The 14,035-nt window shown below is 44.7% G+C and overlaps 2 protein-coding genes across 2 annotated transcripts; both read left to right on the plus strand.

The window, feature by feature from the left end:
* On the plus strand, positions 6,898-8,532 carry LOC109835231. The gene has a single exon (XM_020403216.1). The coding sequence runs from the start codon at positions 6,898-6,900 to the stop codon at positions 8,530-8,532; it is 1,635 nt and encodes a 544-aa protein (XP_020258805.1).
* LOC109835232 lies at positions 12,200-13,891 on the plus strand. The gene is made up of 2 exons (XM_020403217.1): positions 12,200-12,978; positions 13,024-13,891. Exons 1-2 carry the CDS (start codon positions 12,200-12,202, stop codon positions 13,889-13,891), a joined length of 1,647 nt encoding a protein of 548 aa, XP_020258806.1.

Genomic DNA, 14,035 nt, shown 5'->3' on the forward strand with positions numbered 1-14,035 from the left:
CGGAGCAGCAAATCTGGGCGGCGGTGGATCCCTACGCGAAGAACGAAGCTTTCAATTGCAGCAACGGGGACGTCTTTAAGTGGAGGCACATGTGGAGGGTCTTGGCCGGGCAGTTCGGGGTCGAATTCGTCGAGTTCGAAGGGGAGGGCGATAGGGTGAAGCTCGCGGATCTGATGAAGGGGAAGGAGGAGGTTTGGGATGAGATCGTGAGGGAGAACGAGCTCTTGCCGACGAAGCTCGAGGAGGTTGGGAGTTGGGGTTTCGTTGATGCTGTGCTTAACGTGGAGGAGTCGCATCTGGGTAGCATGAATAAGAGCAAGGAGCATGGGTTCCTGGGATTTCGAAATTCGGTGACTTCGTTCGTATCTTGGATTGATAAGGCTAAGGCTTTCAAGGTTGTCCCCCCTTAGAGATCTGTTTGTTGATGAAATCTTTCCTTCCATTTTCAAATGCAAAGTGAAATAAGCTGGCGTCTGTGCGTGTTCTTGTTGTTTTTGGGTGCGTGTGGAGCTTGTTTAGCTAGTATGACGTTGGGTTGTCGTCCTTGATTCTTAAAGAAATTTCATTGTTGGTAAATTTGAAAGTACTCGGTCCGTATTGCTTTTGCTCAGAACGAAACGAATCTGATCAAAGAAACTTGGTTATTTTAGAATTATGGTATGATTGCCGAGGGGCATCCTCATGTTTCCCCTTTGAACATGCGCTTGAATTCTCATTTCATTATTCCTTCTCAACAGAGTTTTCGGTGCTCTGTTTCTTTGTTGCAGCAGCTTCTCTTCCTCTTCCTGCACCTACACTTCATCCATGTTTCTTTTGTTTCCCAATTCACGCCAAAGTTTGTAGCATGTTTACATCCCCTAACTGCTGGTAAAACCCTTACATTTGTTACCTCTGTTTTTCATTATGGCTCTATTTTATCTTCAGTTTGTGCATGCCCATTGGTAACTTCTTAATGGCATCCATCTCCTACGTTAACAATTCACCTATATACAACTGTGAGCCTTCTCGAGTCAGAAGGATTTGAAATGTAAGTGGCATTTTACAATTTCAGGTGTCTCGTCCGTCGAATCTGTCAGTTGTAGCCATATCCAAAATCCTCTGGAGTTAATCCTCTGGTGAAACTCCACAATTTTTGTTCATTTTCCATTTGATGAGAAATGTTTATCAGTCCTAACTCCTAGTTTTAATGTTGCAGATTTGTTTGAGTATTACCCACCAGAAACAGCTGTTCATGCAAGTGTAAGCTCAGGGTCGAGCTCTTTTCAAGCAGGGGGGACTGATGTAGAACACTTAGCAGACACGTTTATGTCAAAGTGGGACAGTCGCAAGCCCAAATGCGGGCCTGGTCGAAGAAAATAACATGTTTCGAAGAAACGGCCGTAACTTTCAAACCGTACGTCGGAATTGGACGAATTATATATGAAAATCGACTATCTCGACGAGACGGAGCCATCCAAACTTGAGAGATATTTGCATTTTTGTTTGTTTTTATTATTTTTAGTAATATTTTAGGAGTCTGTTTTGTTTAGGAAACAAATCCGATTTGATCTCAGATTTGACCGGTGGACTTTCCTATTCATAAGGAGTCTTTTTAGGAGTTTTAATGTTTTAGGAATTCTTTACCATTTTTGGTAAGTTGAGAGTCCTTGTAGGAATTAGAGTCCTTGTAGGAGTCTTGTTTCTTTTTCTATTTAAGAAGAGTCTTGTAAGCCCTAGAGGCATAACTTTTGATTAATAAAATTTCGTTTTTCCTCAATATTTCTTCGTGGATTCGAAGCTCTTCGTGGATTCGAAGATCGTTCTTTGTGGATTCAGAGAACACCCTTGGTGGATTCCGAGGTTACAACTTCCGCGCTGCGTCAATTGGTATCAGAGCCTTATTCCTCCGATCCGATGGCAGGTGATGAAGCCCCTATCTCTCGAACTGAGTTCGACGTGCTAAAGGCCGATGTCAATCAGATGAAGACTGTCGTGGAGCGAATAGCAGTGGCAGTAGAGCGTCTGGAGATTGCAGGAGATCGAAATCGCGTTGATGGTCGCCAACGACGTGAACCGACTCCGTATGAAGATTCCGACAGCGAGGAAGATCACTATGCACCCCCACGCCGCGGTGTTTATCGCAGAGACCGACGACAAAGGGATAATTATGACGCTGGAGGTTTCAAGATGAAGATGGATCTGCCATCTTTCAACGGGCAACTGCATATTGAAGAGTTCCTCGACTGGATTGCAGAAGTAGAGAGGTTCTTTGAGTATATGGAGATCCCTGAAGAACGTAAGGTTAAATTGGTGGCCTACAGACTCAAAGGTGGAGCTTCGGCTTGGTGGGAGTCTGTTTGTCTGAATCGATCTCGTCAAGGAAAGCCGAAGGTCGATAGGTGGGAAAAGATGAAGAAGCTACTGAGAGCCCGTTTCTTACCAAGTGATTATGAACAAGTTTTATTTGGGCAGTATCAGAATTGTAGGCAAGGTGGAAGAACTGTGGATGAGTATACGCAGGAGTTCTATCGACTGTCATCCCACAATAATTTACACGAGAGCGAGGCACAATAGATGTCTCGATACATTGGGGGATTAAGGATAGCGATTCAGGATCGTGTATCTTTGCAGCAGACCTATACATTGGCAGACACGGTTAGCCTAGCCGAGAAGGTGGAGCGACAGCTTGGACGAAATAGTAAAGGATCGTGGGCAGCTTCTGACGGTTCGCGCACGAACTTTAATCGTGGTGGGAATAAACAGTCTCAAACTGTTCCTGATCAAGATTCTACGACAGAAAAGGGCAAGGGGCCAGCGACGACTGCAGCGAAGAAGCCTACTCCAACGAACCCTTATGCCAAACCTGACCCGATCAAGTGTTATAGATGCGGACAGCCTGGTCATCGTTCCAATCAGTGCCCTAAAAGAGGTACTGTGAACATGGTGGATCATGAAGATGAGGATACAGACCGAGACAATGTTGAAGACTATGATGATGGGTTGGATGCTGATGATGGGGAACAACTCTCATGTGTTGTGCGGCGACTATTGTTGGCTCCAAAGGCAGAAGAACCACCACAGAGGCATAATATCTTTCGAACGAGATGTACGGTGCAACAGAAGATCTGCGATGTCATCATTGATAGTGGGAGCAGCGAAAATATTGTATCTCGGCGCATGGTGGAGAAGTTAGGGCTGAAGACGGAAAAGCATCCCGCTCCTTACAAGATCGGCTGGATTCGCAAGGGTAATGACGTACAGGTTGATGAAGTGTGTCGGGTATCCTTTTCCATTGGCCGAACTTATGTGGATGAGGCATTGTGCGATGTAGTAGAGATGGATGCATGTCATATGTTGTTAGGCAGACCTTGGCAGTTTGATGTTGATGCCACGCATAGAGGGAAAGATAACGTCTACATCTTTAAGAAGGATGGTCGCCGAATTGTGCTCAAGCCTCTAACCGAGAAGGGACCTGTCAAAACCATTGTGGCTGAAAAGAAGAATTTCTTGGTCGTTGACAATGAAGACTTTATGAAAGATGTGAAGTAATCTGATGAGATTTATGCCCTTGTAGTTTCGGGAAAAGAGGAGTCTACCACTGTCGAAACTCCACATGAAGTACAGACCCTCTTACAACAGTTTGATGCAGTTATGCCTGATGATCTTCCTTCTGAATTACCCATGCTTAGGGACGTTCAACATCAGATCGACCTTATCCCTGGATCCCGACTACCAAATCTGCCACACTATAGGATGAGTCCGAAGGAAGGAGAGATTTTGCAGAAGCAGGTGGATGATCTCATCCAGAAGGGCCTTATACGACCTAGCATGAGTCCGTGTGCAGTGCCAGCACTACTAGTCCCAAAGAAGAACGGAGAGTGGCGTATGTGTGTGGACAGTAGGGCTATCAACAAGATTACGGTGAAGTACAGATTTCCTATTCCACGCTTGGAAGACATGCTAGACATGTTATCTGGTTCAAAGGTGTTCTCCAAGATAGATCTCAAGAGCGGCTATCATCAGATTCGGATTAGGGAAGGTGATGAGTGGAAGACTGCTTTCAAGACAAAAGAAGGCCTGTACGAGTGGTTAGTCATGCCTTTTGGTCTTTCTAATGCCCCTAGCACTTTCATGCGATTGATGAATCAGGTATTAAAACCCTTTATCGGCAAGTTCGTCGTAGTTTACTTTGATGATATCCTGATTTATAGCCAGAGTGGGGCTGCACATCTGGACCACTTGAGGGAGGTACTAACAGTTTTGCAGGAGAATAAGTTGTACATTAATTTGAAGAAGTGCAACTTCATGACCAGTAGCCTCGTGTTTCTAGGCTTTGTTGTTAGTGCAGAGGGTATTCATGTTGATGAAGAGAAGGTTCGTGCTATTAGAGATTGGCCTACCCCGAAGACTGTCAGCGAAGTTCGTAGTTTTCATGGCCTAGCAACATTCTATAGGAGATTTGTAAGAAATTTCAGCAGCATTGTAGCACCTATAACTGAATGCATGAAGAAAGGAAAGTTCAATTGGGGGGAAGAAGCAGATCGTAGCTTTGCACTGATCAAGGAGAAGTTGTCCACCGCACCTGTGCTTGCACTTCCAGATTTTCAAAAAGTCTTTGAAGTTGATTGTGATGCGTCCATCATAGGAATTGGTGGTGTTTTATCTCAGGAAGGGCGTCCAGTTGCCTTTTACAGTGAGAAACTAAGCGAAGCTCGACAGAAGTGGACCACATATGAGCTAGAATTATATGCCATAGTTCAGTCTTTGAAGCATTGGGAGCACTATTTGATCTCGAGAGAGTTTTTGCTTCACACTGATCATCAGGCCTTGAAGACCCTTAATAGTCAGACTACCATCAACCGTATGCATGCTCGTTGGATTGCATATCTGCAGCGTTTCACCTTCGTTTTGAAGCATAAATCCGGGCAGCAGAATAAGGTTGCAGATGCACTCAGTAGGAGGGCTGGATTGTTGGTAACTTTGAAGGCTGAAGTGATTGCGTTTGAGTATCTTAAGGAGCTTTATGCGGAGGATGACGATTTTAAGAAGATTTGGAATGACTGTCTTCAAAATAGATCAGTTAAAGGCTTTCATATTCAGGATGGTTATCTATTTCATGGCGATCAATTGTGCATACCCCAGAGTTCGCTAAGAGAGCAAATATTTCGAGACCTTCATGCTGGCGGACTAGGAGGACATTTGAAGCGTGATAAGACAATTGCAGCCATTGAAGAACGATATTATTGGCCTCAGTTAAAGAAGGGAGCAGAAAGATATGTGCGGCGTTGTCCAATTTGTCAAGTTGCTAAGGGACAGTCTCAAAATACAGGATTGTATACACCCTTACCAGTTCCTGATGCGCCGTGGCATGATATTTCCATGGACTTTGTGTTGGGACTGCCTAGAACCCAACGAGGTATGAATTCTATTTTTGTTGTGGTTGACAGGTTTTCAAAGATGGCGCACTTTATTCCATGCAAGAAGACTGCGGATGCGAGCAACATTGCCAATCTTTTCTTTCGGGAGATAGTTCGTCTTCATGGAGTGCCAAAGTCCATCACATCCGATAGAGATTCCAAGTTCTTATCACACTTTTGGAAGACTTTGTGGCAGAGATTCAACACTTCTCTCAAGTTCAGTACTGCCTATCACCCCCAAACGGATGGCCAAACTGAAGTGGTCAATCGCACCCTCGGCAATCTTCTTAGATCTATTTCTGGCGATCGACCAAAACAATGGGATCTTGCTTTGGCACATGCTGAATTTGCCTACAACTGTATGAAGAGTCGGACTACATGCAAGGCACCCTTTACAATTGTGTATGGAAGGCTTCCGAATCACTATCTTGATCTAGCCCCGCTGCCTAAACTTCCTGGACAGAGTGTTGCTGCAGATCATATGGTATTCAGCAGGAGGTGAAGGAGAAGATAGAGCAGTCTAATGCTAAGTATAAAGCCGAAGCTGATCAACACAGAAGGAGGAAGGTGTTTGAAGAAGGAGACATGGTGATGGTGTTTCTGCGAAAAGAACATTTTCCCGTGGGTACTTACAACAAGCTGAAGAATAAGAAGTATGGTCCATGCAAAATACTGAAGAAGATTAGCGACAACGCTTATGTGGTTGACCTTCCTACAGATTTGGGTATTTCTCCTAGTTTTAATGTTGCAGATTTGTTTGAGTATTACCCACCAGAAACAGCTGTTCATGCAAGTGTAAGCTCGGGGTCGAGCTCTTTTCAAGCAGGGGGGACTGATGTAGAACACACAGCAGACATGTTTATGTCAAAGTGGGACAATCGCAAGCCCAAATGCGGGCCTGGTCGAAGAAAATAACATGTTTCGAAGAAACGGCCGTAACTTTCAAACCGTACGTCGGAATTGGACGAATTATATACGAAAATCGACTATCTCGACGAGACGGAGCCATCCAACCCAACCCCTTCGGGTTCGGTTTGCGTTCTCAGGTTCTCCAAATTCCTTACGGTTTGAGAGATAATTATAATTTTGTCCGTTTTTACTATTTTTAGTAATAATTTAGGAGTCTGTTTTGTTTAGGAAACAAATCCGATTTGATCTATGATTTGACCGGTGGACTTTCCTATTCATAAGGAGTCTTTTTAGGAGTTTTAATGTTTTAGGAATTCTTTACCATTTTTGGTAAGTTGAGAGTCCTTGTAGGAATTAGAGTCCTTGTAGGAGTCTTGTTTCTTTTTCTATTTAAGAAGAGTCTTGTAAGCCCTAGAGGCATAACTTTTGATTAATAAAATTTCGTTTTTCCTCAATATTTCTTCGTGGATTCGAAGCTCTTCGTGGATTCGAAGATCGTTCTTTGTGGATTCAGAGAACACCCTTGGTGGATTCCGAGGTTACAACTTCCGCGCTGTGTCAATTGGTATCAGAGCCTTATTCATCCGATCCGATGGCAGGTGATGAAGCCCCTATCTCTCGAACTGAGTTCGACGTGCTAAAGGCCGATGTCAATCAGATGAAGACTGTCGTGGAGCGAATAGCAGTGGCAGTAGAGCATCTGGAGATTGCAGGAGATCGAAATCGCGTTGATGGTCGCCAACGACGTGAACCGACTCCGTATGAAGATTCCGACAGCGAGGAAGATCACTATGCACCCCCACGCCGCGGTGTTTATCGCAGAGACCGACGACAAAGGGATAATTATGACGCTGGAGGTTTCAAGATGAAGATGGATCTGCCATCTTTCAATGGGCAACTTCATATTGAAGAGTTTCTCGATTGGATTGCAGAAGTAGAGAGGTTCTTTGAGTATATGGAGATCCCTGAAGAACGTAAGGTTAAATTGGTGGCTTACAGACTCAAAGGTGGAGCTTCGGCTTGGTGGGAGTCTGTTTGTCTGAATCGATCTCGTCAAGGAAAGCCGAAGGTCGATAGGTGGGAAAAGATGAAGAAGCTACTGGGAGCCCATTTCTTACCAAGTGATTATGAACAAGTTTTATTTGGGCAGTATCAGAATTGTAGGCAAGGTGGAAGATCCGTGGATGAGTATACGCAGGAGTTCTATCGACTGTCATCCCGCAACAATTTACACGAGAGCGAGGCGCAGCAGATGTCTCGATACATTGGGGGATTAAGGATAGCGATTCAGGATCGTGTATCTTTGCAGCAGACCTATACATTAGCAGACACGGTTAGCCTAGCCGAGAAGGTGGAGCGACAGCTTGGACGAAATAGTAAAGGATCGTGGGCAGCTTCTGACGGTTCGCGCACGAACTTTAATCGTGGTGGGAATAAACAGTCTCAAACTGTTCCTGATCAAGATTCTACGACAGAAAAGGGCAAGGGGCCAGCGACGACTACAGCGAAGAAGCCTACTCCAACGAACCCTTATGCCAAACTTGACCCGATCAAGTGTTATAGATGCGGACAGCCTGGTCATCGTTCCAATCAGTGCCCTAAAAGAGGTACTGTGAACATGGTGGATCATGAAGATGAGGATACAGACCGAGACAATGTTGAAGACTATGATGATGGGTTGGATGCTGATGATGGGGAACAACTCTCATGTGTTGTGCGGCGACTATTGTTGGCTCCAAAGGCAGAAGAACCACCACAGAGGCATAATATCTTTCGAACGAGATGTACGGTGCAACAGAAGATCTACGATGTCATCATTGATAGTGGGAGCAGCGAAAATATTGTATCTCGGCGCATGGTGGAGAAGTTAGGGCTGAAGACGGAAAAGCATCCCGCTCCTTACAAGATCGGCTGGATTCGCAAGGGTAATGACGTACAGGTTGATGAAGTGTGTCGGGTATCCTTTTCCATTGGCCGAACTTATGTGGATGAGGCAATGTGCGATGTAGTAGAGATGGATGCATGTCACATGTTGTTAGGCAGACCTTGGCAGTTTGATGTTGATGCCACGCATAGAGGGAAAGATAACGTCTACATCTTTAAGAAGGATGGTCGCCGAATTGTGCTCAAGCCTCTAACCGAGAAGGGACCTGTCAAAACCATTGTGGCTGAAAAGAAGAATTTCTTGGTCGTTGACAATGAAGACTTTATGAAAGATGTGAAGTAATCTGATGAGATTTATGCCCTTGTAGTTTCGGGAAAAGAGGAGTCTACCACTGTCGAAACTCCACATGAAGTACAGACCCTCTTACAACAGTTTGATGCAGTTATGCCTGATGATCTTCCTTCTGAATTACCCATGCTTAGGGACGTTCAACATCAGATCGACCTTATCCCTGGATCCCGACTACCAAATCTGCCACACTATAGGATGAGTCCGAAGGAAGGAGAGATTTTGCAGAAGCAGGTGGATGATCTCATCCAGAAGGGCCTTATACGACCTAGCATGAGTCCGTGTGCAGTGCCAGCACTACTAGTCCCAAAGAAGAACGGAGAGTGGCGTATGTGTGTGGACAGTAGGGCTATCAACAAGATTACGGTGAAGTACAGATTTCCTATTCCACGCTTGGAAGACATGCTAGACATGTTATCTGGTTCAAAGGTGTTCTCCAAGATAGATCTCAAGAGCGGCTATCATCAGATTCGGATTAGGGAAGGAGATGAGTGGAAGACTGCTTTCAAGACAAAAGAAGGCCTGTACGAGTGGTTAGTCATGCCTTTTGGTCTTTCTAATGCCCCTAGCACTTTCATGCGATTGATGAATCAGGTATTAAAACCCTTTATCGGCAAGTTCGTCGTAGTTTACTTTGATGATATCCTGATTTATAGCCAGAGTGGGGCTGCACATCTGGACCACTTGAGGGAGGTACTAACAGTTTTGCAGGAGAATAAGTTGTACATTAATTTGAAGAAGTGCAACTTCATGACCAGTAGCCTCGTGTTTCTAGGCTTTGTTGTCAGTGCAGAGGGTATTCATGTTGATGAAGAGAAGGTTCGTGCCATTAGAGATTGGCCTACCCCGAAGACTGTCAGCGAAGTTCGTAGTTTTCATGGCCTAGCAACATTCTATAGGAGATTTGTAAGAAATTTCAGCAGCATTGTAGCACCTATAACTGAATGCATGAAGAAAGGAAAGTTCAATTGGGGGGAAGAAGCAGATCGTAGCTTTGCACTGATCAAGGAGAAGTTGTCCACCGCACCTGTGCTTGCACTTCCAGATTTTCAAAAAGTCTTTGAAGTTGATTGTGATGCGTCCATCATAGGAATTGGTGGTGTTTTATCTCAGGAAGGGCGTCCAGTTGCCTTTTACAGTGAGAAACTAAGCGAAGCTCGACAGAAGTGGACCACATATGAGCTAGAATTATATGCCATAGTTCAGTCTTTGAAGCATTGGGAGCACTATTTGATCTCGAGAGAGTTTTTGCTTCACACTGATCATCAGGCCTTGAAGACCCTTAATAGTCAGACTACCATCAACCGTATGCATGCTCGTTGGATTGCATATCTGCAGCGTTTCACCTTCGTTTTGAAGCATAAATCCGGGCAGCAGAATAAGGTTGCAGATGCACTCAGTAGGAGGGCTGGATTGTTGGTAACTTTGAAGGCTGAAGTGATTGCGTTTGAGTATCTTAAGGAGCTTTATGCGGAGGATGACGATTTTAAGAAGATTTGGAATGACTGTCTTCAAAATAGATCAGTTAAAGGCTTTCATATTCAGGATGGTTATCTATTTCATGGCGATCAATTGTGCATACCCCAGAGTTCGCTAAGAGAGCAAATATTTCGAGACCTTCATGCTGGCGGACTAGGAGGACATTTGGGACGTGATAAGACAATTGCAGCCATTGAAGAACGATATTATTGGCCTCAGTTAAAGAAGGGAGCAGAAAGATATGTGCGGCGTTGTCCAATTTGTCAAGTTGCTAAGGGACAGTCTCAGAATACAGGATTGTATACACCCTTACCAGTTCCTGATGCGCCGTGGCATGATATTTCCATGGACTTTGTGTTGGGACTGCCTAGAACCCAACGAGGTATGGATTCTATTTTTGTTGTGGTTGACAGGTTTTCAAAGATGGCGCACTTTATTCCATGCAAGAAGACTGCGGATGCGAGCAACATTGCCAATCTTTTCTTTCGGGAGATAGTTCGTCTTCATGGAGTGCCAAAGTCCATCACATCCGATAGAGATTCCAAGTTCTTATCACACTTTTGGAAGACTTTGTGGCAGAGATTCAACACTTCTCTCAAGTTCAGTACTGCCTATCACCCCCAAACGGATGGCCAAACTGAAGTGGTCAATCGCACCCTCGGCAATCTTCTTAGATCTATTTCTGGCGAATGACCAAAACAGTGGGATCTTGCTTTGGCACATGCTGAATTTGCCTACAACTGTATGGAGAGTCGGACTACATGCAAGGCACCCTTTACAATTGTGTATGGAAGGCTTCCGAATCACTATCTTGATCTAGCCCCGCTGCCTAAACTTCCTGGACAGAGTGTTCCTGCAGATCATATGGTTGAAAAGATACGTGCTATCCAGCAGGAGGTGAAGGAAAAGATAGAGCAGTCTAATGCTAAATATAAATCAAAGTGGGACAGTCGCAAGCCCAAATGCGGGCCTGGTCGAAGAAAATAACATGTTTCGAAGAAACGGCCGTAACTTTCAAACCGTACGTCGGAATTGGACGAATTATATATGAAAATCGACTATCTCGACGAGACGGAGCCATCCAAACTTGAGAGATATTTGCATTTTTGTTTGTTTTTATTATTTTTAGTAATATTTTAGGAGTCTGTTTTGTTTAGGAAACAAATCCGATTTGATCTCAGATTTGACCGGTGGACTTTCCTATTCATAAGGAGTCTTTTTAGGAGTTTTAATGTTTTAGGAATTCTTTACCATTTTTGGTAAGTTGAGAGTCCTTGTAGGAATTAGAGTCCTTGTAGGAGTCTTGTTTCTTTTTCTATTTAAGAAGAGTCTTGTAAGCCCTTAGAGGCATAACTTTTGATTAATAAAATTTTGTTTTTCCTCAATATTTCTTCGTGGATTCGAAGCTCTTCGTGGATTCGAAGATCGTTCTTTGTGGATTCAGAGAACACCCTTGGTGGATTCCGAGGTTACAACTTCCGCGCTGCGTCAATTGGTATCAGAGCCTTATTCCTCCGATCCGATGGCAGGTGATGAAGCCCCTATCTCTCGAACTGAGTTCGACGTGCTAAAGGCCGATGTCAATCAGATGAAGACTGTCGTGGAGCGAATAGCAGTGGCAGTAGAGCGTCTGGAGATTGCAGGAGATCGAAATCGCGTTGATGGTCGCCAACGACGTGAACCGACTCCGTATGAAGATTCCGACAGCGAGGAAGATCACTATGCACCCCCACGCCGCGGTGTTTATCGCAGAGACCGACGACAAAGGGATAATTATGACGCTGGAGGTTTCAAGATGAAGATGGATCTGCCATCTTTCAACGGGCAACTTCATATTGAAGAGTTTCTCGACTGGATTGCAGAAGTAGAGAGGTTCTTTGAGTATATGGAGATCCCTGAAGAACGTAAGGTTAAATTGGTGGCTTACAGACTCAAAGGTGGAGCTTCGGCTTGGTGGGAGTCTGTTTGTCTGAATCGATCTCGTCAAGGAAAGCCGAAGGTCGATAGGTGGGAAAAGATGAAGAAGCTACTGAGAGCCCGTTTCTTACCAAGTGATTATGAACAAGTTTTATTTGGGCAGTATCAGAATTGTAGGCAAGGTGGAAGATCCGTGGATGAGTATACGCAGGAGTTCTATCGACTGTCATCCCACAATAATTTACACGAGAGCGAGGCACAATAGATGTCTCGATACATTGGGGGATTAAGGATAGCGATTCAGGATCGTGTATCTTTGCAGCAGACCTATACATTAGCAGACACGGTTAGCCTAGCCGAGAAGGTGGAGCGACAGCTTGGACGAAATAGTAAAGGATCGTGGGCAGCTTCTGACGGTTCGCGCACGAACTTTAATCGTGGTGGGAATAAACAGTCTCAAACTGTTCCTGATCAAGATTCTACGACAGAAAAGGGCAAGGGGCCAGCGACGACTACAGCGAAGAAGCCTACTCCAACGAACCCTTATGCCAAACCTGACCCGATCAAGTGTTATAGATGCGGACAGCCTGGTCATCGTTCCAATCAGTGCCCTAAAAGAGGTACTGTGAACATGGTGGATCATGAAGATGAGGATACAGACCGAGACAATGTTGAAGACTATGATGATGGGTTGGATGCTGATGATGGGGAACAACTCTCATGTGTTGTGCGGCGACTATTGTTGGCTCCAAAGGCAGAAGAACCACCACAGAGGCATAATATCTTTCGAACGAGATGTACGGTGCAACAGAAGATCTGCGATGTCATCATTGATAGTGGGAGCAGCGAGAATATTGTATCTCGGCACATGGTGGAGAAGTTAGGGCTGAAGACGGAAAAGCATCCCGCTCCTTACAAGATCGGCTGGATTCGCAAGGGTAATGACGTACAGGTTGATGAAGTGTGTCGGGTATCCTTTTCCATTGGCCGAACTTATGTGGATGAGGCAATGTGCGATGTAGTAGAGATGGATGCATGTCACATGTTGTTAGGCAGACCTTGGTAGTTTGATGTTGATGCCACGCATAGAGGGAAAGATAACGTCTATATCTTTAAGAAGGATGGTCGCCGAATTGTGCTCAAGCCTCTAACCGAGAAGGGACCTGTCAAAACCATTGTGGCTGAAAAGAAGAATTTCTTGGTCGTTGACAATGAAGACTTTATGAAAGATGTGAAGCAATCTGATGAGATTTATGCCCTTGTAGTTTCGGGAAAAGAGGAGTCTACCACTGTCGAAACTCCACATGAAGTACAGACCCTCTTACAACAGTTTGATGCAGTTATGCCTGATGATCTTCCTTCTGAATTACCCATGCTTAGGGACGTTCAACATCAGATCGACCTTATCCCTGGATCCCGACTACCAAATCTGCCACACTATAGGATGAGTCCGAAGGAAGGAGAGATTTTGCAGAAGCAGGTGGATGATCTCATCCAGAAGGGCCTTATACGACCTAGCATGAGTCCGTGTGCAGTGCCAGCACTACTAGTCCCAAAGAAGAACGGAGAGTGGCGTATGTGTGTGGACAGTAGGGCTATCAACAAGATTACGGTGAAGTACAGATTTCCTATTCCACGCTTGGAAGACATGCTAGACATGTTATCTGGTTCAAAGGTGTTCTCCAAAATATATCTCAAGAGCGGCTATCATCAGATTCGGATTAGGGAAGGTGATGAGTGGAAGACTGCTTTCAAGACAAAAGAAGGCATGTACGAGTGGTTAGTCATGCCTTTTGGTCTTTCTAATGCCCCTAGCACTTTCATGCGATTGATGAATCAGGTATTAAAACCCTTTATCGGCAAGTTCGTCGTAGTTTACTTTGATGATATCCTGATTTATAGCCAGAGTGGGGCTGCACATCTGGACCACTTGAGGGAGGTACTAACAGTTTTGTAGGAGAATAAGTTGTACATTAATTTGAAGAAGTGCAACTTCATGACCAGTAGCCTCGTGTTTCTAGGCTTTGTTGTCAGTGCAGAGGGTATTCATGTTGATGAAGAGAAGGTTCGTGCTATTAGGGATTGGCCTACCCCGAAGACT

This window comes from Asparagus officinalis, chromosome 3 (assembly GCF_001876935.1).
Source record: "Asparagus officinalis chromosome 3, Aspof.V1, whole genome shotgun sequence".
NCBI lineage: Eukaryota > Viridiplantae > Streptophyta > Magnoliopsida > Asparagales > Asparagaceae > Asparagus > Asparagus officinalis.

Coding starts and splice junctions, on each gene's coding strand:
- LOC109835231 (XM_020403216.1), top strand. CDS start 6,898: ATGGCAGGTGATGAAGCCCCTATCTCTCGAACTGAGTTCGACGTGCTA.
- LOC109835232 (XM_020403217.1), top strand. CDS start 12,200: ATGTCTCGATACATTGGGGGATTAAGGATAGCGATTCAGGATCGTGTA. Junction 12,979..13,023: donor GAGATGGATGCATGTCACAT/GTTGTTAGGCAG, acceptor TGCCACGCATAG/AGGGAAAGATAACGTCTATA.